We start from the raw sequence: 23,389 nt of genomic DNA, 5'->3' as shown, positions 1-23,389 counted from the left end.
GCCACAGGGCTTTAAGGATTCGTTATTTACCACCAACTACAAGTTGGTGGTAAATAATGAAAACCTTGGTAAAAGCATTTTATTTGCTTTTCCAACAGTGCCATGTTGCAGACATACATGCCCTTAGGGCATGTATGTCTGCAACATGTGCACCCATACACAAGTGGTGGTGCAACAGGGTGTCAAAGTGACACCCTGCCACCCTTCAATGTTTCCCCCTTATATCCAATTGGTAAATACCGCCATTCGGTAATTGCCAAAACTTACAGATTCGCTAATTTTTTCGGTAAAATTACCTACATCCCATTTGCCTGTTCTTAAATACCGAATCGGTATGATTCGGTATTTAAGAATCGGTAATCTGGGATTACCTACATCGGGCCCCATGTCTGTGATTGTCAGTCAAGTCAGTCAGTCAATAAGTCTTTATTTCGAATAAAAAAATTCATAAAAGACACAGATAAAAACATTTCCAGTAAACAACATTGTACAAAAAAAACCCCCATTACATTAAAATTGGTGTGTAACATTAAGATTAAAAAAACGGTTTACAGATTCTTTCCTCGGATGAGCCACATCCAACCCAAAAATTTTGCTACACAAATCACAGATTTAGTAGTGCGTAGGTCTCTTAATTTGAGAAGGGCTGTATGGCTCCCCCCACAATTTAAAGATTTACAAATTGGTCTCAACCATTTAAGTCTGGGCTGTCGATATACAGGACATGCAAAAAACACATGGCCCAGACTTTCTGTGTGATCAGGACAAAAGGGGCATTTATCGCTAGAATTCAATGCCCACTTAGCAGTAAATGACTTGATCGGTAAGGTTCCCACTCGGAACTGATGATATAGCTTACGATCAAGCGTCTTACAGATCAGGTCCCAGTATGGTTCCAGAAAAGGGGATAATTTATGCATGAGAAACTGACCAGTTAAGTTGTTGGCAGCTGAGAGGGAGACCAGAGCGGATTTTTTAGCGGCCCAGAAAAGCTCCTTGAATTCAGCTTTTGATGGGAAGTTTGAGCTTTCGGGGTGTAGCCATAGCTCTGGGAGGCCCATCAGATACAGTATACGCTTTACCTCTCTAAACCAAGGGATTTTCTGGGCACCCCACAATGCTCTGACTTCACCAAGTTCTTTAGTAAATAAGCTAAGTTCTTCGGTCGTCCAAAGGCGACGCCAAAGAGCGACGAGGCGATACTGGGCCATCTCTCCCAGCGGTTTACATCCTAAATCTAAAAGCAGGGGGGTAATGGGGGAAGATTGGGGGAGACCCACTAACATCCTAAGAAACTTGTTCTGAGCATTGGTAAGGGCAGACAGACCTATGTACCCCCAAATGTCCGCGCCATACAGTGTAGCTGCATTCACTTTCGCATCGTATATTTTTAAAACAGGTGTAATACGTTTAGTTAGTGATTTTTTCTGTTCCTTTATCAGGCATCCAGAAAGGCGAATAAACCTAAGGGCCATCACCTCCAGCTGGGGTTTCCAAGAGAGTTGATGGTCTAAGGTTACGCCCAAATAGGACATCACTTTGACTTGTTCTATCGGGACGCCCTCTAGAGAGAATGAGCTGGTGATGGGCTTGTTTTTGTTAAAAATCATAAATTTAGTTTTGTCTGTATTAATTTGGAGGTCATTTTGTGTGCAAAACTCAGAAAATCGGTTTAAGGCCGCCTGCAGGCCACTACGGGTCCTTGAAAGGAGCAGGGTGTCGTCAGCGAATATTAGCAGAGGATATTTTGTGTTTCCCAGGGTGGGTGCATCGGTGTGAATTCCGTTGAAAAAAGCAACCACCCGGTTGATAAACAGCAGAAACAATGTAGGGGCTAGCACGCAGCCCTGCCGGACTCCTCGTTCTACAGGGAAGCTAGCGGTCACCTGACCCTGGTTGCCCCATCTTACACGCGCGAAGTTTTCCTCATGAAGGCGTTTCACCAGGTCTAAAAGGTCTGGGGGAAAATCCATGTTTTTTAGGGCATCCCAAAGTTTAGCCCTGGGAACCATATCAAAAGCCGACCGAAGGTCGACAAAGGCCGCATATATGACCCCCCCGCCCAAAACGACCACCTTCCAATATAGCATGGTTAGCCGAAACACCTGGTCTAGTGTACTGGTGCCTGACCTAAACCCTGCCTGCAGGGGGGAGAGTATGTTGTTTTGCTCAATCCACCCCTGTATTCTAGCTAGGGCCATTCGTGCTATCACTTTTTGGATTGTGTCGATCAGGCTGATTGGACGGTAATTTTTTGGTAAGGATCGATCCCCCTTTTTAAAAACCGGTATTATTTCAGCCCCTTTCCAAGACTGCGGTATTTTTTCCCCGGCTGCTATCGAATTAGCTAAGATAGTGATATAGGGGACCCACAAATCTAGGTTTAATTTGAAAAGGTCCGCTGGTACAGCGTCGATCCCTGGGGCTTTCCCGGACTGGATGGAGCCTAAGGCATGTTTGGTGTCAGAACAGCTAAAAACAAGTCTATTCTCGTGTGGTATTGGTTGGGTTCCTGGTGAGTGCACCTCAGCCGACTGGGGAACGTTCTGGATGGCAAATTGAGCAGAAAAGAATTTCACCCATTCTACCGCAGGAACATAATTTTCAGGGGATGATGTATCCGAACCCCTGCCTCGCCTGACTATCTCCCAGAATCTGATTTGGTTGGAAGACTCACATGCATGAAGAAGGTCATGCCAATATGAGTCTTCCCAATCCCTTTTTGCTTCCCAAATGGTACGCTTATAGATCTGTCTCGCTGTTCTAATGGCAGGGGAGTTCCTGGATTTAACTGCAGCAATAAGTGTACTGTGGGCTTCCCTGCAGTTTTTATTATACCAGCCCCTGCTTTGCTTAGCCTTCAGTTTCCGACATGGTCTGGTAAGGAGATCTTTAATTGCCTCAAAACATGCCTCGTGAAGGTCAACATTATTAGTCGTGGGCAGGTCGCTGGGTGGAGGTAACAACATCCTTTCTTTGGTGTTAAGAGCCAATTCTTCTATCTGGTTGACAAGCTCAGGGTCAGCCATCACCATGGACCATTTGACCCGTCTTCTGTTAGCACACAAGACAAGGTCAGATGTGATACAGTCTGATTCTTCCTGCGGTGGCGCTATCCCTGGGACCCTAAGTGCCAAAGAGAGGGGGTTGTGATCACTCTCCGGCCTGCTATCTATAATCATGTCAGCCATGGATGCCCAAGATTCGATGTTAATAAGTATGTAATCAATGCGACTTGCGCAAGACCCATTATCGAATGTTGGCTTCCCCTCCTTATCAGATGGGCTGCGACCATTTATGGCTCGGAGTCCCCATTCCAGACACAACCCAAGCCAATGGAAAGCAGCCTCCGTTCCCCTGATAGCCTTAGTAATTGTTAACGGGGGGATGTTCCATGCAGAGTCCTCGTCTAAGCCAACATCTTCGGCAAGGTTCATGATAGGCTCAAATGAGCAATTCAAGTCCCCTGCCACTATGGTAAGTTGGTCCCTTTTGTGTTCATTCAAGAGGGCTTCCAGGTCATTAAGTATCAGTTGCTTCTTGCCACCCTGGCAGCCTCTAGCGTAAATATTAATGAGGAGTATTTCTTTGCAGTTTGCCTTCCTTAAGGAGATGCAAAGCATGTCAGGATTTATCCCTGCTATTTCTCTAATATTGAAACCCAAGCTAATTTTTATCCAAATGCAAAGGCCACCCGACGCCCTGCCCTTCATGCCCTGGGTAGCCGGTTTATAGAAGTTAAGATAGCCTAGTCTATAGAGTGGGGCTACTGACCAAGTTTCTTGGAACAAGATGACATCGTGGGAGGAAATATAGTCGACCCAGTCATCATTGTCCAAGCGACCCCTAAGACCCGCAATGTTCCAGGATATAATTTTAAGTTGACTATCTGGGCTATCAGTACTAGGGGAAACAAGGTGGGCCGGGGTTTCTATATCTGCTTGGTAAGAGTAGTGGTCAGTGGGAACACATGTTAGTTTGGGTAGAGGCGACGTTTGGCAGCCTGTACTATCGGCTCTTGTGGAGTTCATGCTAGAGATTGTCAGCTCCCCTTTAATATTTGCCCCCCCGAGTCAGTCAACCTCCTCCAGGCAGCCAAACATGTTAGACGTGGGAACTTCCTGCCACCAACTGTTCTGATTTTGTCCCGCATACCTATAACCCCTATTTCTGGACTTTTGGATTGTTGACCAAGTCCCCCCTGTCCTATCCAAGATTCTAGGGGGATAAAAGAAGGTGAGGGGTCTAATAACAACTGACTGGTTATTTATACAAGGGGACCATGAACAGAGATGGTGTGCAGTATTGGGATCAGCAAATGTCACCACTATACAATCGCCCAAGATGGATTTATGGCTCGGTCCAATCCACGGTACTCTACGGACCATTAGAACCCGGCTTCTTAGATGGCTAGGGAGTTGTCCATTTGTATTTGTATTCAGCCAGTGTATGACCTTGTTTTTGAGGGACCAATGATCCTCTTTTGTTAATGGGTCAAGGGTCGGTACACCGGCTAAGACAGCAACATATGGACTAGCTTCCGGAGGTAAATCTATGTAGCCCCCACGGAAGTTTGGTCTACTAGGTTCAAGGGGTGGCTGAGCATTGGGGGCTGACTGAATACTTTGCCGATCTGCTGGAAGTTTGGGTTTTGGTCCTGCAGTATGTAAATTAGCCCCTGCTCGAGGCGCACTGGGCTTGGATTTGGGCGGTACAGGGGGCTCATTGGTGGGGCCTGCTATTACAATTGGGATGATGGGGATGCCATTCCCTATTAAAGTTCGTGGTTTGGGTACAGGTTTGGGTCGTTCAATAAGAACAGCAGATGTATCTACTTCTAGACATTGTGATGGTGAGCCCCCCCCCCTGTGAGAGTCTAGCCTCCATTTGCTTGAGGCTGAGGCTCGCCAGTGTTACTAATGTCTTGTCCATCTCAAGCAGATGGTTTTCTATTCTGGTAAGTTTGAGTTCCAGGGGGGTGAGTAATTTCTTAAGAGTGGCCCAAACAGTGCGTATAAATACCTCGTCATCCCCATTGTCCCTCTGCGCCCCACCCAAACTTCCCTCCCTTGACCCCTCTACGCACAAGCCAGGGGATGCTGCCACCTTAGTGACATTCGAAGCTCCATCCGGAGCATGGTTGGTGGCACAAGCAAGGCTATCAGTGTGGGTGTTATCGTTTAATTCACCATGTGCTGAGGGAAACAAAGGGCGTCGGCAATTAAAGAACTTGGCTCTCGCAATTTTTGCCTTCTTACGAGCAAAGGCGATTCTAGCCAAGCTCTTTTTTTGCCGTAGCGCCCTTTTGTTCGCAATGGTGTTGGCCCTTGTTGCAACCCTAGGTGATTTGCTCTTCGCCTTTGAGCTTGTGCTGGCTACAGGTTTAACTGGCACTGCCTCCTCCGCCGGGTTAGATGGAAGTTCCCCAACCAGGTCACTTAAAGGCTGAGAGGGGCAATGATGTATGTCAGCTGTAATTAGCAAGGGGCGAGGGCCTGTTGGCCTCTCAGGGGTAAGTGCTAGGGCAAGGTTCCCAAGTGACGATTTTTTCGAGGAAGCAATATTAAGAGATAATTTACGGGCAGCATCAAGTTCCAGAGAGACTCTGTGTTGCATTTTGTTAATTTCGTGATCAATCGCCTTGTTAGTCTTAAATAAAAAGTCATCCAAAGTCCCACTAGATCCGCCAAGGCCCCTTGCGGTTTTGCTTCGTGTGGTTCGTGAGCACATGATGGGCAATGTGGGGCTTGTCGTAGAATAAAGGTGACAGACTCACGTGCAATGGCTAATCATGGGGCCAAATAACGTGGCCCAGCCCAGGCCTCTCAGGCCTCGAACGGCCTAAAACGGTCCCGCCCTTATCCCGGGCTTCTCCCGGTCGCTCCCGCTCGCTCCCGCGAAGCGGTAATCCTGCACTCCTTAAGAGGCTGCAGCTATGTGATAGGCGGGGGGTGCGTGGCCAGCGGGGAGAGCAGCCCAGGTGTTGCTAGTTGGGCGCGCAGGGGCTCCTGGTCGCTGGAGTCCCCTGCTTAGCTTGCAGCCCCGCTGGTTCTCTTACCTACCCCCGCGTTCCTCCTTAGCTCCTCTGGGCAGTCCTTAGGCAAGTGACGACGCGCTGCGGGACCCGCGAAGCGGGTCCGGCGAGTCGTAGGGGTGAAAGCAGGTCCGCTGGGCAGCTGGTGCAACACGCTCCTCCGTCAGGCAGCAAGGTACGATAAAAGGTGTCCCACAAGCACAGGGGCAGCAACAGCTTTTGGCTCCGTTGGCGGGGGGGCGTGGCCAGCGGGGAGAGCAGCCCAGGTGTTGCTAGTTGGGCGCGCAGGGGCTCCTGGTCGCTGGAGTCCCCTGCTTAGCTCGCAGCCCCGCTGGTTCTCTTACCTACCCCCGCGTTCCTCCTTAGCTCCTCTGGGCAGTCCTTAGGCAAGTGACGACGCGCTGCGGGACCCGCGAAGCGGGTCCGGCGAGTCGTAGGGGTGAAAGCAGGTCCGCTGGGCAGCTGGTGCAACACGCTCCTCCGTCAGGCAGCAAGGTACGATAAAAGGTGTCTGTGATTGTTTTTTAGGTCGAAGCCGACCAGACAGCGCACCTTTCTGGTTTGCTAACAACATCTTGGGGACATTGGGAAAGGCTTCCCTGGGAATGCATTCCGCCCATTGCTTACCTCTGTCATTGTTGTTTATAACTCACATGTGCCTGCTTTCTATTTGCCGACTCTGTATGTTTTAGGCTGTCCAGCTTGAGTTTGTTCCTTTTGTTGCCTAAACCCTATTTACTATATTCTTCCACCACTTCTAGATTTCTTCAAACAGGTCTTTAAATCTTGTTCTTATCCTGCCACATTTGCTGTGCATTCAAAGACAGAGGTCAAATGTCAGGCTCCGTCTTCCAGGGAGCTTGGGCCCAGATGTAGGTAATAGCAAATTACCGAATGGTAAATACCGAATTTTACCGATTCGGTATTTACTATTCGGTAATTGCTATGTAGGTAAAAAATTCGGTAAAAATACCGAATCGGTAGGATTCGGTAATTACCGATTCGGTAATTACCGATTCGGTATTTGCTATGGAATCCTATGGGCCTTGAAGCAAATACCGAATCGGTAAATTACCGATTTTACAAGGGGGACAGGGTGTCACTTTGACACCCTGTTGCACCCCTGTTTCAGCTTGTGTGCCATGTGACACACATACATGCCCTTAGGGCATGTCTGTGTGCCACATGGCACAGGTGTACATGGTGTGCATGTACACAGGAATTCGTTATTTACCATGTAATAGTATTACATGGTAAATACCGAATCCTGAATGGCCTGTGCTACCTACATAGCAAATTACAGATTCGGTATTTTTACCGATCGGTAATTTTACCGAATCGGTAAAATTTACAGAATCGGTAAATTTACCGATTTTGTAATTTTACCGATTCGGTAAAATTACCGATTCAGTAAAATTACTGCATCTGTAGGTTTTTCAAACCCCTACATACCAATGTCCAAATACCGGTCGGAAACGGACGAAAATCGGTACTTTCGGCCGTTTCCGACCGGTATTTGGACACCTACATCTGGCCCTGGGTGTTTACTTTTCTTTAAGTGAGAGTATTTATGTGACAATCATGCTGGCTACTGGGGGTATGCTTGACAAAGGCTGGAAGATGGTGTTATTAGGTCGAGCCTAGGCAGCGCCTGCGCTGTCCCTTCGAGACATGCTGTATTCACTCTGTGAGCTTACAGCCCACCCACTGGCTTTGTATTTGTTACTTGGACTGTCCTTGACAAAGGCTTGCTTACTAGTGGGTAATCTTTCTTCTTTGTCCCTCCTTGTGTTCATTTGTTTTGGAGCAGGGAGTAACTACTGGTTTTGTTCAACTGTAGTCCTTATCTGTTCATTTTGTGCACTATTTTTTTGGTTGGTTTCCTTCTCGTGTTCCAAACACCGCTTGTTTTGGTTTGTTTCCTCCTTCTGTTCTGAACTTCGCTTGCACTCTATTTGCTTGGCGACAGCTTTCTTTCCCTAACGGTGCTATATTTTTTAAAAACACTTTACTGCTTTTTTTTAAAGTTGGGCTCTGTATTTTGTACTCTATCAGTGTACACTTTTTTTTCGTAAATGGCTGTGTTGCCATTGAACTTTGTCACATTATCGCAAATGCCTTGATAAAATAACGCAGGGTTACTATTAACGCAGATACGGATGAGACACCTAAGCCGAGCTAGCTTTTACAATCGCTTCCCTATTTCGCACATTGCAGCTCAAACCTACTCTTGCGGCTTACATTCTTATGTAGACTTGCAGCCAGATCTCGTGACTAGCAAAGCCTTGAGAGGGCAGTATTAACAAAGGGACACACACAGGGCTCGGACCCCTACGCCCCGTTTAGCTCACCCCCGATTGCATTCTTCATAAGCAGCCATATTAGAAAACGTAATTGCAAGTAAATCAAGTACTAGTTCTAATAAAAGTCACATGTTTGTTCAATAACGCCAGAGGAAATAAATCCCTGCAAATGTTTTTAGAATTGCCCTGTCCTGATTGTGCTATACTGTATGCGTTGAACACCAAATATATTTGACATTTTTGAAATACGGCTTAATAAATGAATCCATATTTCAAATGTAGCCTTCAGCAGTGAAAACATTCTTGCAAAGCAGTTGCCATGCATTGGAGCGTGCACACAGATATCGTAATTAAGTAGTGAAAAGAATATAAGATGCATACCCAATAGTTTTCGAAGGGTAGGCAGGTTAGCCGCGCCCCTTTCCATTCATAGCCGCCCCTCCGGGGTAGGACCGCCTTCTCTTTGGGCTTTCCACTCATTTGAAGAATATTCCTGGCTGTGGGTGGGTGCCATGGCGAAGAGTGGCCAGGAGTGAAGGAAGATGATCACCGGCTGCGGCGTGTCCTTGCCCTCACACAGGCCCCTTAAATCCACCTCGCGGTGCGGCGTTGGTGTTGTGTGTTGTCTGTGGAAAGGAGGTATGTTCCGTTTTGAAGAACGGAGTACTCTTCTTTGCTTACTGCGTTTCTTTTGAGGTTCTGATTGATTCCTTGTGATTCAGTATCTGAGTTGGGTATGGGTTCAGTGTTGCGTCTAATGTGCTCTATTTGTGGTATTTCCACTCTAATGGAACAGTTGTGTTAACCTCAACTTCAAAGTCACAACAACTTCCTCACGGCTTGTGCACACAAATGCAGCTGCAGTAATTGTGTGGTTGCATACCATTGTACTCTGCTGCCAGTTTGTGGAAACCCAGTTATATGGCGTAGCTGAGCTGTGTTGGATGGGTGTGGAGGGTGGTGTTAATGGGTGTTTGGGGTGGTGTTTATGGGTGTAGAGAGTGGTGTAGGGGGTGGTGTTTATGGGTGTAGAGGGTGGTGTTTATGGGTGTAGAGGGTGGTATTTATGGGTGTAGAGGGTGGTGTTTATGGGTGTAGAGGGTGGTGTTTATGGGTGTAGACGGTGGTGTAGAGGGTGGTGTTTATGGGTGTAGAGGGTGGTGTAGAGGGTGGTGTTTATGGGTGTAGAGGGTGGTGTTTATGGGTGTAGAGGGTGGTGTTTATGGGTGTAGAGGGTAGTGTAGAGGGTGGTGTTTATGGGTGTAGAGGGTGGTGTTTATGGGTGTAGAGGGTGGTGTTTATGGGTGTAGAAGGTGGTGTTTATGGGTGTAGACGGTGGTGTAGAGGGTGGTGTTTATGGGTGTAGAGGGTGGTGTAGAGGGTGGTGTTTATGGGTGTAGAGGGTGGTGTTTATGGGTGTAGAGGGTGGTGTTTATGGGTGTAGAGGGTGGTGTAGAGGGTGGTGTTTATGGGTGTAGAGTGTGGTGTTTATGGGTGTAGAGGGTGGTGTTTATGGGTGTAGAGGGTGGTGTTTATGGGTGTAGAGGGTGGTGTTTATGGGTGTAGAGGGTGGTGTAGAGGGTGGTGTTTATGGGTGTAGAGGGTGGTGTTTATGGGTGTAGAGGGTGGTGTAGAGGGTGGTGTTTATGGGTGTAGATGGTGGTGTTTATGGGTGTAGAGGGTGGTGTTTATGGGTGTAGAGGGTGGTGTTTATGGGTGTAGAGGGTGGTGTTTATGGGTGTAGAGGGTGGTGTTTATGGGTGTAGAGGGTGGTGTTTATGGGCGTAGAGGGTGGTGTAGAGGGTTTTGTTTATGGGTGTAGAGGGTGGTATTTATGGATGTAGAGGGTGGTGTTTATGGGTGTAGAGGGTGGTGTTTATGGGTGTAGAGGGTGGTGTTTATGGGTGTAGAGGGTGGTGTAGAGGGTGGTGTTTATGGGTGTAGAGGGTGGTGTTTATGGGTGTAGAGGGTGGTGTTTATGGGTGTAGAGGGTGGTGTAGAGGGTGGTGTTTATGGGTGTAGAGGGTGGTGTTTATGGGTGTAGAGGGTGGTGTTTATGGGTGTAGAGGGTGGTGTTTATGGGTGTAGACGGTGGTGTAGAGGGTGGTGTTTATGGGTGTAGAGGGTGGTGTAGAGGGTGGTGTTTATGGGTGTAGAGGGTGGTGTTTATGGGTGTAGAGGGTGGTGTTTATGGGTGTAGAGGGTGGTGTTTATGGGTGTAGAGGGTGGTGTTTATGGGTGTAGAGGGTGGTGTAGAGGGTGGTGTTTATGGGTGTAGAGGGTGGTGTAGAGGGTGGTGTTTATGGGTGTAGATGGTGGTGTTTATGGGTGTAGAGGGTGGTGTTTATGGGTGTAGAGGGTGGTGTTTATGGGTGTAGAGGGTGGTGTTTATGGGTGTAGAGGGTGGTGTTTATGGGTGTAGAGGGTTTTGTTTATGGGTGTGTAGAGGGTGGTATTTATGGATGTAGAGGGTGGTGTTTATGGGTGTAGAGGGTGGTGTTTATGGGTGTAGAGGGTGGTGTAGAGGGTTTTGTTTATGGGTGTAGAGGGTGGTATTTATGGATGTAGAGGGTGGTGTTTATGGGTGTAGAGGGTGGTGTTTATGGGTGTAGAGGGTGGTGTTTATGGGTGTAGAGGGTGGTGTTTATGGGTGTAGAGGGTGGTGTAGAGGGTGGTGTTTATGGGTGTAGAGGGTGGTGTGGAGGGTGGTGTTTATGGGTGTAGACGGTGGTGTAGAGGGTGGTGTTTATGGGTGTAGAGGGTGGTGTAGAGGGTGGTGTTTATGGGTGTAGAGGGTGGTGTTTATGGGTGTAGAGGGTGGTGTTTATGGGTGTAGAGGGTGGTGTTTATGGGTGTAGAGGGTGGTGTAGAGGGTGGTGTTTATGGGTGTAGAGGGTGGTGTTTATGGGTGTAGAGGGTGGTGTTTATCGCTAGCTGTGTGAAACCTAGCTGTAACAGGATATCTGCTCAGTGTTGAATGGGTTGTGGGGGTTCAGTCGGTGTGCCTTCCTTCTGCTTGTCTTTAGGGTCGAGTCTGCCAGTGCATGCGCCAGCAAGACCTGTTGTATACAGTAAAGGGCTTGGAGCCCGCCCATGCTTACCATTTGTCTGCCTCTGCCTCATTCTTCTCATGAAGCCATTTTAATTTGTCAGTGCAGCTGAAACATCACTTCCGCCGCTTGCTACGGAGCAGAGAACAAGCACAGATTGATTCAATTCAATCACTGCCCGTCCGCTGCTCCCGACGCAATTCAGGTGCTATTTTTGTTTTGTGACCAGCTGAGGCGTCACTTCCGACACTTGTTTTTTTTCCTTTCAGTTGTAGTTTTAGCATCCCATTACAGTGCCCTCTCCAACCTGTTTTGCTTGTTTCAAGCTTTGTAAAGTATAAAAAGATGTAAAACATATAAATAATTTTTATTTGATTTTTTTTTTTACTGCTGTCAATAAATGTTTCACCGTAAATTATGATACTATATATGTATGCAATAAAACTACAAGGTGAAATAAAAACCTGAGTCACAAATTAAAAAAAATAGTATTTTATCTGCATGGAATTACTCGCACACAATGCAATCAACAGCCCTGCAACGGACGCCAGCCAGCTATGTTTTACACAACTTCACCCAACATCACTGTCAACCAGCGGCGGATTCTTTATGGGGCGTGGGGCATTGCCCCGGTTTGTTTGCCATGATATTCATATTTAACAATAAAAAAGGATTCAATATTTCTTTTTTTTGTCACAGTACGAGGCATGACCTGGGTAAAGAAGTTACATGCGTGTGGGGGGGAGTGGGAGCCTCCACTTCGAGGCCGCCTGCTTGATTGGTAGGTGCCGGTCCTCCTTGGGGTGAAGTGCGCATGCCGCTTTGGGCGGGTGCCTTGCTCCGACCAGCCGGACATGCGCACTTAAGCCGTGGCCTGGCTCTGCAATGTAGGAGCCCGGGGGATTATTGCCGCAGCCCTCAAGGCTCCAAAGAGCGTTGGCAACGCCTGACCCAGCCAATCCTGACGCTGCTGGGGCCGTGGGGGTGGGACCGGGCCAGGGAGGGAGATGGGGTCTTTAATAACTTGCTCGTAGCGCGCATGCACGACTGGAGTGGAGCCTAGTCGGTGCTGAGAGCGGGACCAGACCGACGGTGACGAGCCCGGAGACCAGGCAGGTAGGACATTGGGGCCGGGTACTTTGACACCATGTGAATAATTGTAGCAGTCCTAAACGGCTAGGCTTCAGTGTGCTTTTTCTGGGGCTGGAGGACAGGTGTCGGCATTGTGTGGGCCGAAAGAGGCCCAGTCTATTGTCTTTACGGGAGTGCGACAGCCTGCCCCAGACTGTGTGCATAAGCAACAGTTCCTGTGTGGCAACAGTGCTATGTGTGACAAGGCAATCCCCCCCTCCCCCGCTTTGTTGTCACAGCACTTTGCATGCTGGGATTTTTGGGCCCATGCTTATTGTGTTAAAAGCAAAACTACCTGTCCCAGAATGTAAGAGTCTGCCAGTTAAATAGCGAGGCGATACAAAAGGGGATGATGGACGGAGCGCTTGAACAAATCAAACACTCACCCCCAGTCAACTGATCTGAGTTTAATCCATCACCGTTCTTTAGCCCACTCAGCCACCCCAGTTCAGACATGGCCATATGCAAATCAGTCTGACCCTGTGCCTCATGGGAACAGTCCGGCCCGAACTGCTCAGCCATGTCTTCCCTGGACCGGAAACAAGCTTCCGAGGACCGGTTTCGGATTCATAATCCTCATCAGCCAGGCTATCCGTCCATCACCACCCCCTTTTGTACCAGTTAAATAGCGAGGGCAGGGGAACGGTGTCTTCGTGATACCAGTCTCCTTGGCAGCTATTAGAGCTTTATTCTGTCAGGAAAACTGAAAGAATTATGGACAAGGCGATTCTGGGGTCTGCGGCCCCTTCTTCTCCTTAGAAGTCGATGCAGCATGTAGGCTAGCGCCTCGAGTCCCGGCAGACTGGGAGGGCTGTGGCAGAGCCTGTCAGGTGCCACGCACGACGTGTTCAGCAGTTCATCCTACCAAGGTTGATGAAACCATATGGTAGATTGGCCAATAACTGGATTGAGAGAGGGTCCGCCCAGGCAGTGTGCCAAGACGAGCATGGCTGTGATTGTTTAAGTGTTGGGCGCCCCTGGCACGACTGACTCTGTCTCAGCCCCCACAGCCTTTCACAATAGCGCCCATAGGCACATCTAATGTCAGCCCTTTGATAGCCTGTCGTGTCTCATCACTAGCCCTCGTGCTCACTGAAGGAACAGGGCAGAGGTCCAAGATGCAGAATTTGTAGCTTAGTATCTCGCGGTCCAATCTTTATTTTCTCATTTGATCGCATTGTGTGATCTCTGGCAAATCCCTTTCTGGCGGCTGCAAACCAAGCAGTGTGTGATAGATAAGAACATGCAATCACTCGCGTGTTACAAATGATGAAATGCTCGTGTCGGCGTCAGTAGCTTTGCCCTGGCCCGCTCTGTGGCGTGTGGTGTCGTGTGGTGTGGCGCATTGCAAGTACTCACACTTCATTCAAGTACACGGCTGTGGCAGAGGCTCGAAGGACATGCCAGGGAGCGCTTCGAGCTCGGATAATGATTGGCAGAGAAATGCAGAGATATTGAAGTTTTGCAACTATCTGAGCTACTTGTAAAGTGCCTATTCAACGCTAGGAAACCGCTTCAAAGCGCTTCAAATGCCATCAGCCACGGGGTCGAAGACCAAAGTGTGAACCGGGACTCACCTTTGACCTGGGGTCACACACAGAGCTCTGCAAGGGGGTGGCAAAAGGGCAGCTCGTGTTCTATTGTTTATACAAAATAAACGTTAACAAAGGCTTGTTAATAGGTAGGAATCCACGCCATTTGTCGGGACATTATCTAACAAAGCCACCGTGGCTGGTGCTACTGGGTGAAACAGTGACCCGGTCATGGGCTGTGTGTATCTTCGAACAGAGAGCCCCCCCCTGGTTACAGCTGCTCCAACTGGTGGTATCTCAGGAGAACATCTGGATGTCTCAGCGAGTTGAAAGCAAGGGGGCATATTACCAAGCAGGGCAATAGGCAATTATCGCCGCTTTAAGCGGCAATAATTCTATCGCTCTATTAGCAAGCTGTCGCTAACAGCAGTTAGCGACATCTTTAGGCGATAGTAAAGTAAAAGTAAAGTCCACATTTGTAAAGCGCACAATCACCCGTAAGGGTCTCTAGGCGTCGAGAAGATTAAGCGAGCTATTGCCCAGAGTCGCATGGTGCTGGGCTAACCTGCCGCCGGAGCCGGGGATCGAACCGTGGTCCCCAGATTCCAGCGTCCGTCGCCCTGACCGCGGCGCCACACCTCTCCCACTAGCGAGCGGTTTGGGTCCCGCTTTGCATGTCAGCGATATTTATCGCTAATGACATGCAAAGTGGGCTTACCCAACCTATTAGCGACTGAAAGCAGTCGTTAACGTCGCTATCGCCTATTACGATGGAAATATTCCCGCTATCGCCAAAAACTAACGCCTGCTCTGACCAGTTCTTAGCCATGTTATCCAATGGGAGGTGAATAACATGGCTAAGAGCATTTTGTCGCTAATGCGTGAATATCGCTGTATTCTCAGCGATATTCACGCTATCGCCGGATAATTTAACGCTTTGGATATAAACGTTGCTAATAGCATGTTATCTCAGCGATAATTTCCGGCGATGCTTAGCGATAAAAAATTCGTTGCTAAGCCTCGTTAGCGATAAATATCGCTAATCGTTGGTAATATGCCCCCTTGGTTTGCAAGTGGCGAGTATGAGTCCTGGTGAGGCACGTTTGCCTTTTGCTCATCCTTTTCATCTCGGTAGAGAGGCAATTGGCTAATAATATAGTATCATTTATTTAAAGGGACTTAAGTGTGAAATGAGAAGCTAGAAATAAAAGTACAAACTTGTTTCATTGCTGCTGTCCTATTGGAAGAAAGGAAGAGTGTATCTGAGGAAAGCTGACAGCAAGTCTCTGTAAGTGGCCTTTAGGGGCTGCCTGGAGCGTGTATTTAATGCCCACAACACATTATGACTCTTTCTCGGGGGGCCGAGCTGCGTGTGGGGAGAGCTCACCGTTACCTTGCCAGGCGACCACAGAGGTCCTGCTACTGTCCTGTCTCCCTCCCGCCGCCGCAACTACCACCGCGGCTGCCGAGCGGAGGGAGACTACGTTTCCCAGGTGCCCCAGGTCCAGGAAGTGAAGGAGGAGCGCCCGGAGGCGCGTTGAAAAGTCACCGGCTGTATCCGCGTCGCGGGAGCGCGCGGGGCAGCGCCGGGCTAAGGGCGGGCCCTCTGTGGCCCTCAGAGGACCTGAGGAGGACGGGGCGGGCCACCCCCTTTGGTTTTCACACCTGACACTACATCACGAAGGTAAAGACTATTTCTCATGCATCTGTTGGTATTCCCTTATTATCATGACTTCTAAAGTGGATCATCCAGCTAGCGTTGCAGGAACTGGGCAAAAGTTTTCATGGTTAGACGAGCTAAACCTCTTATGTCAAACCACCTATGCACCATCAGAAACCCCCCTTTCGCCCAAAAGCGACATCATACTATCAGTTAATTCCACTCTTTCGGAGCAGCCCACATTACTCAATAAAACTTGTAGTCCTCATATTGCACCCCCCCAGGTTTCATCGGTGAAAAGGACTCAAACACCGCCTCCAGGCTCACGCATTGTTAATTCTCCAACGATTCCATCGACTGCTGAGGCCCAAGATCCCTTAAGCCCTCTTATACACCCGCATATATTACCGCTCATTGAAAAATTGCTTAGCTCTCTGATAGCCCCGTTGTTGGAAAAAATTAACATGTTAGGGGATAGGCTTACTGGATTAGAGTCAGCAATCAAGTCAAATTTGTCGGCTGACAAACACTGTGACACATTTAACCGTCCAAAGTCACCTCCTACTCATGAAGGCATTAAACGGGATAAAAGCTGTCAAATACAACTAACTGGCCCTAGTACAGTGGGGCAAAAAGTAACCAAACACTCTCCAAGTGTCTCCTTTCCCCAGTTGACCGCACCTAGAGCAGTTCATGATAAGATTAAATCAATCCATCTACCACCAGAAGCAGCCCCATTCGTGTGCATACTTGCTGGCGTCCCTGCTCTTCCCCCTGGAAAAATGGAGAGTCAACATGACTTACTTAACAAAACCAAATTCTGGCTGTCAAAAAATAGGCCACTGCCTCGTCACCTATATGGAGCAATAAGGAGCGTCAGGAGGGTGGACTGGCTGGGTTCCCTTCATAAGGATCTTCCTGGGGACCTGGTACTCGTGAGATTCAGAGACACAAACATTGTCCCTTATTTGAAAACCTGGCTGCCACAAGAGACAGACGGCCCAATATCTATATGGGACTTATATGACTTCTATCCCTCAATCCCTGGTGTTCCCCTTTTTTCGAAATCATACCCTACATGATCGGTCTACATCATGATCTTTTTGGGAAATACTGGGAGTGGTAATAACTAATTCTAACCCCCATTTTTCACCATCTCAACCCGGGGGTGGAAGGGAACTAATTATGTTTGGGACCTTGTCCTGTTGTTGAACTTTGCAAGGTCCTACCTAAATTCACTCCTCTTTTTAGACTTTTTAACCTTTTTTCTTTTATTTAAGTTGACACTGGTTCTTTTGATTTTTCTTTTTAAATGATGATCATCTTTTTCTTTATCCTTTTATTTGAATGAAATTGTCTAAATGTACTGTATTATTTTTTCTGTTACTGTATGCTTATATGATATTCCTTGGTAATATCGAATAAAGCTTATTTTGATTTGATTTTGATTTTGACTCTTTCTTAGTCCATCAGGGCAGTATTTCACTCTGCAGCAGCAGCTCATGTGGGTACTCATCGAAGGCGGGGTTCTTGCTCACAGGAGTAACCCCTCAGCTGTTGTAACAATATATATTTCCCTCTATAGTTGTGTCAACAACAACACCGAGCAGCAACATGAGTTTAGTTTGTTTGAAGTGACTCACGTGCTTAGTTTGTATACAGAGTGCTCAGCAAGTTGAGGCAAGTCGTGTTTATTGACAGGCCGGCTGATCTAACACCCCCTGTATGAAACGCCTCCTGGATACTCTGGCAACTGAAGGAGGCGTACAGCGCCTTGAAGGGCGCCCTGCAGCCTTTTAATGTCTATTCCTCACTCTCTCACTGTGTCCAGTCCGACAAATCACAATAACTTGTATTTCCTCAGTAGATTTAATTTGTGAAAGTATATATCAATAAATCCAGAAATCTGTGTGGTTCTCAGCATTGTTATCGCAAGGTTTGTTAGAAGTTCTCTGGTTACAGTGAATAAGCAGCTACCAACGTCATTATCACAAGAAATCTCTTTATTGATGACATAACTACACTTTCACAATTGCTGTATTAACCATCTTACTTTCTCAAATTTGCTTGAAAATGCACCATTTGCTCACTCGTTTGTCAAACTTTTCTCAGTGGAGGGGGAAGGGGGGAACCCCCCAAAACCTGCTTATGATATGGCATTCACAGGTCAATCATCCAGAACTTTTACGCCTTACCACTTTCAAACGTCTCCAGCCGCCACTGTCTACAACACTCCACTTTACCACCAGTCAACAAAACACAAATGTACAGCATTCCCCTAAACTATATTTCAAAAGCACACTCTAATCCAATATATGACAATCCGCTCGACAAAACTCTCCATCAGCACACAAATCAATAAATATGGGGAATTGTATTGTATTGTAATTGCATTTATATAGCGCTTACTACCCCTGACGAGGCATCAAAGTGCTTTTTGGGCAAAAAGCATGCTACTCCGGGACCCATAGAGGATTAGTGTTGAATTAGTATAGTGAAACATGCAAGTACATTTTAAGTGGTGGATAGGTTAGTCAGTTATTTGGATTTGGAATGATAGAAGGATAGAGGAGGACAAAGGTCTGTATTTATATAGCGCTTGTTGACGCTCGCTATTCAGGACGCCTAGAGAGGATTAGTGGTGAATTAATATGGTGAAATATGAGGTCATTTCAGTGGTGGATATTAGTCTGTTACTTGGAGTGAGAAGGATAGCGGAGGGATAGAAGGGGTAGAAAGATTTGCATTCATATAGCACTTGTTACCCTTGATGGGTGTTGAAACGCTTTTCTGGTGAGTGCACGCCACTACTGAACCCATAAAGAATTAGTGTTGAAAATTAGTATAGTATAAATATGAAGTAATTTGAGTAGTAGATATGTAATTCAGTAAATTGGGCAGTATATTAGTATAGTTGAATATGGAATTTGAGAAGTGAACGTGTTAGTCTGTTAATTTCGATTGAAAAGGATAGTGGAGGGATAGAAGAGTGAAGGATTTTTTTTTTTGGTGCAACGCCACTTGAGTGTCAAACAAGGGGCGCTCTGGTGGAGTTAGGGGCTTATAAATATGCCCCATGAAGTCTTAGCTCAGACCTAAAATGTGAGTTTACTAGTAGGAAAGTTAAACTTTTGGTCTAAACTTAGACCTCAGGTCTAAGCTGAGACTTTTGGCCTCAGTTTACCTTTGTGAATCGGGCCCCGAGCCGCCACTCTCCTCCACTCTCTGACATTGCTCTCGCCTACTATACTACACTCTATACCACTGCACCCTACACCGCTCCACACTCACAAACTACTCCACTCTAACCACTCTACTCTACAGCACTCTACTCCAATCCATACAACACCCTTTACAGCACACACATATACTCTACACCACTCCACACACACTATACAACTTAGCAACACTCAACTCCACTCAAAAACTATACTCCGCTCTAACAACCGACTCCACTCAACACTACACCCTTCCACTATACGCCCTATATTACACAACACTGCATGCAACTCCGTAACACACCATGACACACCCCCAAACTCTACACCACTAAACTACACACCACTCCATAGCACTATACTATGCTACTCTACTATTCACCACTGCACTCAATGCCAATGCCCTCCACTCTATACCACTTCGCTCTGCACCAGTGCACTCTATGCAAATCCACTCTAAGCCCCTCTAATTTACTCCGCACTCTACGCCACCCTCGTCTACGCCACTGTACTCTACCAAGCACCACTCCACTCTACTCTGGAACAATTGACTCTATGCCACTGCAGTCAGCGCCCTCCACTCCACTCTGCACCACTGCACTCTACTCCGCTGCACTCTACTCCACTGCACTCTACTCCACTCCACTCTACTCCACTGCACTCTACTCCACTCCACTCTACTCCACTGCACTCTACTCCACTGCACTCTACTCCACTGCACTCTACTCCACTGCACTCTACTCCACTGCACTCTACTCCACTGCACTCTACTCCACTGCACTCTACTCCACTACACTCTACTCCACTGCACTCTACTCCACTGCACTCTACTCCACTCCACTCTACTCCACTGCACTCTACTCCACTGCACTCTACTCCACTGCACTCTACTCCACTGCACTCTACTCCACTGCACTCCACTCCACTGCACTCTACTCCACTGCACTCTACTCCACTCCACTCTACTCCACTGCACTCTACTCCACTGCACTCTACTCCACTGCACTCTACTCCACTACACTCTACTCCACTGCACTCTACTCTGCGCCACTGCACTCTACTCCACTGCACTCTACTCCGCTGCACTCTACTCTGCGCCACTGCACTCTACTCCACTGCACTCTACTCCACTCCACTCTACTCCACTGCACTCTACTCCACTCCACTCTACTCCACTGCACTCTACTCCACTGCACTCTACTCCACTGCACTCTACTCCACTGCACTCTACTCCACTACACTCTACTCCACTGCACTCTACTCTGCGCCACTGCACTCTACTCCACTGCACTCTACTCCGCTGCACTCTACTCTGCGCCACTGCACTCTACTCCACTCCACTCTGCGCCACTGCACTCTACTCCACTCCACTCTACTCCACTGCACTCTACTCCACTGCACTCTACTCCACTGCACTCTACTCCACTGCACTCTACTCCACTACACTCTACTCCACTGCACTCTACTCCACTGCACTCTACGCCACTGCACTCTACTCCACTGCACTCTACTCCACTGCACTCTACTCCACTGCACTCTACTCCACTGCACTCTACTCCACTGCACTCTACTCTGCGCCACTGCACTCTACTCCGCTGCACTCTACTCCACTGCACTCTACTCTGCGCCACTGCACTCTACTCTGCGCCACTGCACTCTACTCCACTGCACTCTACTCCACTGCACTCTACTCCACTGCACTCTACTCCACTGCACTCTACTCTGCGCCACTGCACTCTACTCCGCTGCACTCTACTCCACTGCACTCTACTCTGCGCCACTGCACTCTACTCTGCGCCACTGCACTCTACTCCACTGCACTCTACTCCACTCTACTCTGCGCCACTGCACTCTACTCCACTGCACTCTACTCTGCGTCACTGCACTCTACTCCACTGCACTCTACTCCACTGCACTCTACTCCACTGCACTCTACTCCACTGCACTCTACTCTGCGCCACTCTACGCCACCACACTCTGCATCACTCCACTCTACTCCACTGCACTCTACTCCACTGCACTCTACTCCACTGCACTCTACTCCACTGCACTCTACTCTACTCCACTGCACTCTACTCTGTGCCACTCTACAACACTCTATGCCAGTAAGAAGTGTGCGGGCACTGGACTCACCCGTCCCCGTACTGTAAACTCTGTGTTGCACTGCACACACCCCTCCCTGTGCTGTAATCCCTGTGTGTGTGTGTGTGTGAGCAGTGCACTGCACGCACCCCTCCTCGCGCTGTGTGCACTGTGCGTGCACTCACCCCTCCCCGTGTTGTAAGCACAGTGTGTGCACTGTTCGACCCCCCTCCGCGCACTGTGCGTGCACTGCCCTGTCCCCCCTCCCCCCCTGCAGTGCTCGCAGCAGGAAGCGTCGCTCACTCGCTGGACCGGTTTGTTGTGAGCCGGTTTTCCGGTTCCTGTTCCGGTCTCTTGAGGCTCCTGACTCCGGTGAGGCCCCGGCCCCGCTGCTGGCCCTTCATCCTTCAGGGGGAGAGACTGCACTGCGCGGGGGGGTGCAGCATCCCGGGGGGTGTGAGGTGCAGGAGGAGGGGGGCTGATCCTGAGGGGGGGGGGGGGGGTCACCTGTGGAGCCTGAGAGGAGAGAGGAGGGTGAGAAAGCCTCTCCGAGGGAGGGGGCTCGGGGCCTTTGGGTGAGAGGGGGGTGGGGGGGAGCAGAGCTGAGAGGGGGCACCGGGGGTCCTGGGGAGAGAGGGGCAGAGTGACAGGTGGGGGCACAGGTGTGAGAGGGGCGCCACGCCCCCCCTCTGCGGTTCCTCACTCTTTTCTCTCCCCCCCCCCGCCCCCTTCGTGCCCTCCATTTTCTTCGCCCTCTGGTTCCTGCTTTGGGTGTTTTTGGGGGTGTCCGGTTCAGTGAGCCCCCCCTCCCCCCTCTGGAGAGGTCTGTGGGGGCGGTGGGCTGTAGTTCGCCCCTTCTCTTCTCCTCAGCATGCTGCGAATGCTCATCACAGCCCCGGGGGGCGGGGCCTGGGCTGGGGGGGCCATGACCTAGACTCTGTGGGGGGCTCTGTCCAGGACAAGGATGGCTGAGCGAGGGGTGGGGGCGTCGAGAGAGGAGGGGTGCAGCTCAACCCAAGCAATCACATAGGGGATTCAGAGACAAAGGGGGGACATGTGAACCCCAAAACAGAGAAAGGAAACCTGAAGAACCCCAAAACACTGGGAAGGCGAGAGCCCCCCTCCACCCCCTGAGACAGAGAAGAGACAGTCAGAGTGGAAGAACGTGGAACCCACTAGGTAGGGAAGGAAGGAGGGGGTGGGGACCCCCCCGAGAGAGGAAGAAAGGGGCGCAAAGGACCACAAGAGACAAAACTGAAGTCTGTGGAACCCCAAAGCAGAGAAGGGGAGGGAGTGAGGTGAGTGAGTGAGGGTCAGGTGAGGGTGGTCACCTCCACGGTGAGGTGAGTGAGGGGGAGAGGTAAGGGTGGTCACCCCCACGGTAAGGTTTGGTGAGGGAGGATAGTGGAGGAAGGTCCCCTCCTCAGTAAGGTGCGGTGAGTGAGGGTCCTTGAGAGTGAATAGTCGGTGAGTTTTAGTGGGCGCCCCAGCAGGTCCCTCACTTTTTCTCAACGAGACCTCAAACCTCCTGCTTCTACCTGGGGAGGGGATATCTCCTTGGGTGCCCCCCTACATGTCCACCCCCACAGCTGGTCACCCCCGCACATGAGTGCCTTCCTCCGTTTGGGCAGCTGCCTGTACCCAGGGTCGGAGACCGAGCTCTCCCGGAGCACGTGGTACTGCCAACCCGTCAAGGTGAGTGAGTGGTTGTATGTGGACAGTGTTCTCCCCCGACCAAGACGCGGGGAGCCCCTCCGTTTCTCTGTATGGTAGTACTTCGTTTCATTTTGTGGTGCACAATATTTTATTGATGTATCCAAGTAACCTGACAAATAAAAATTGAAATACAAATTCAACATATAATAGAAACACCAACTAATATCATCTGTGATACAGGAACCAGTAAGGAGTATAACAAAAAGTATAAAATAACCAGTGCTTAATTTGAGCCAGTGCTTTCCGGGGCTCAGCACCGACACTTAATTGTCAACACCAGCATCGATGACAGTCTGCCACATGGGGGCGCTGTTTGTCTAATTTAGAGATTAGCACACCACCAGTTCTTTGATAATTCAATTTAAAAATTACCAATACCTGTCGTCCAAGCCGTTCTTACAGCCCTGGAATCATGGGAATTGTCACAGTTGTAAGGGTGTGATGCTTGGGAGGTGTATTGGTGCTGTCTTTGGCAGTGCCGGTAGGGGCAATGGGTGATGCAAGCTGCCGTGGCCTCCTGACGAGGAACCTGGAACTTGAATTAAGCAGTGACCACGACACACAGCATACCACCAAGCATTGCTAATAAATTCATCTAAAGGATGTCACCAAGACAGACTTCTCAAACCTAAGTTAGAAAGAGGCGGCCAGATTCATTCCTCT

General features: G+C 49.0%; 1 protein-coding gene across 4 annotated transcripts in view; it reads left to right on the top strand.

Moving 5' to 3' along the window:
• Positions 1–23,389, top strand: part of RGL2 (ral guanine nucleotide dissociation stimulator like 2) — a 256,218-nt gene that overhangs the window by 89,718 nt on the left and 143,111 nt on the right. The window contains exon 1 of one of the 4 annotated variants that reach the window (XM_078641624.1): positions 22,477–22,705. The exons of the other annotated variants lie outside the window; for them this stretch is intronic. Within the exon in view, the coding sequence (XP_078497750.1) occupies positions 22,616–22,705 (90 nt within the window). The 5' untranslated portion in view covers positions 22,477–22,615. Of the gene's footprint in view, positions 1–22,476; positions 22,706–23,389 lie in introns of those variants that run through there. 4 annotated transcript variants of the gene reach the window in all.

This window comes from Lissotriton helveticus, chromosome 5_1 (assembly GCF_964261635.1).
Source record: "Lissotriton helveticus chromosome 5_1, aLisHel1.1, whole genome shotgun sequence".
NCBI classification, from domain to species: domain Eukaryota; kingdom Metazoa; phylum Chordata; class Amphibia; order Caudata; family Salamandridae; genus Lissotriton; species Lissotriton helveticus.
The sequence above is the reverse complement of the archived record's forward strand: the minus strand, read 5'-3'. Positions and strand labels throughout refer to the sequence as shown.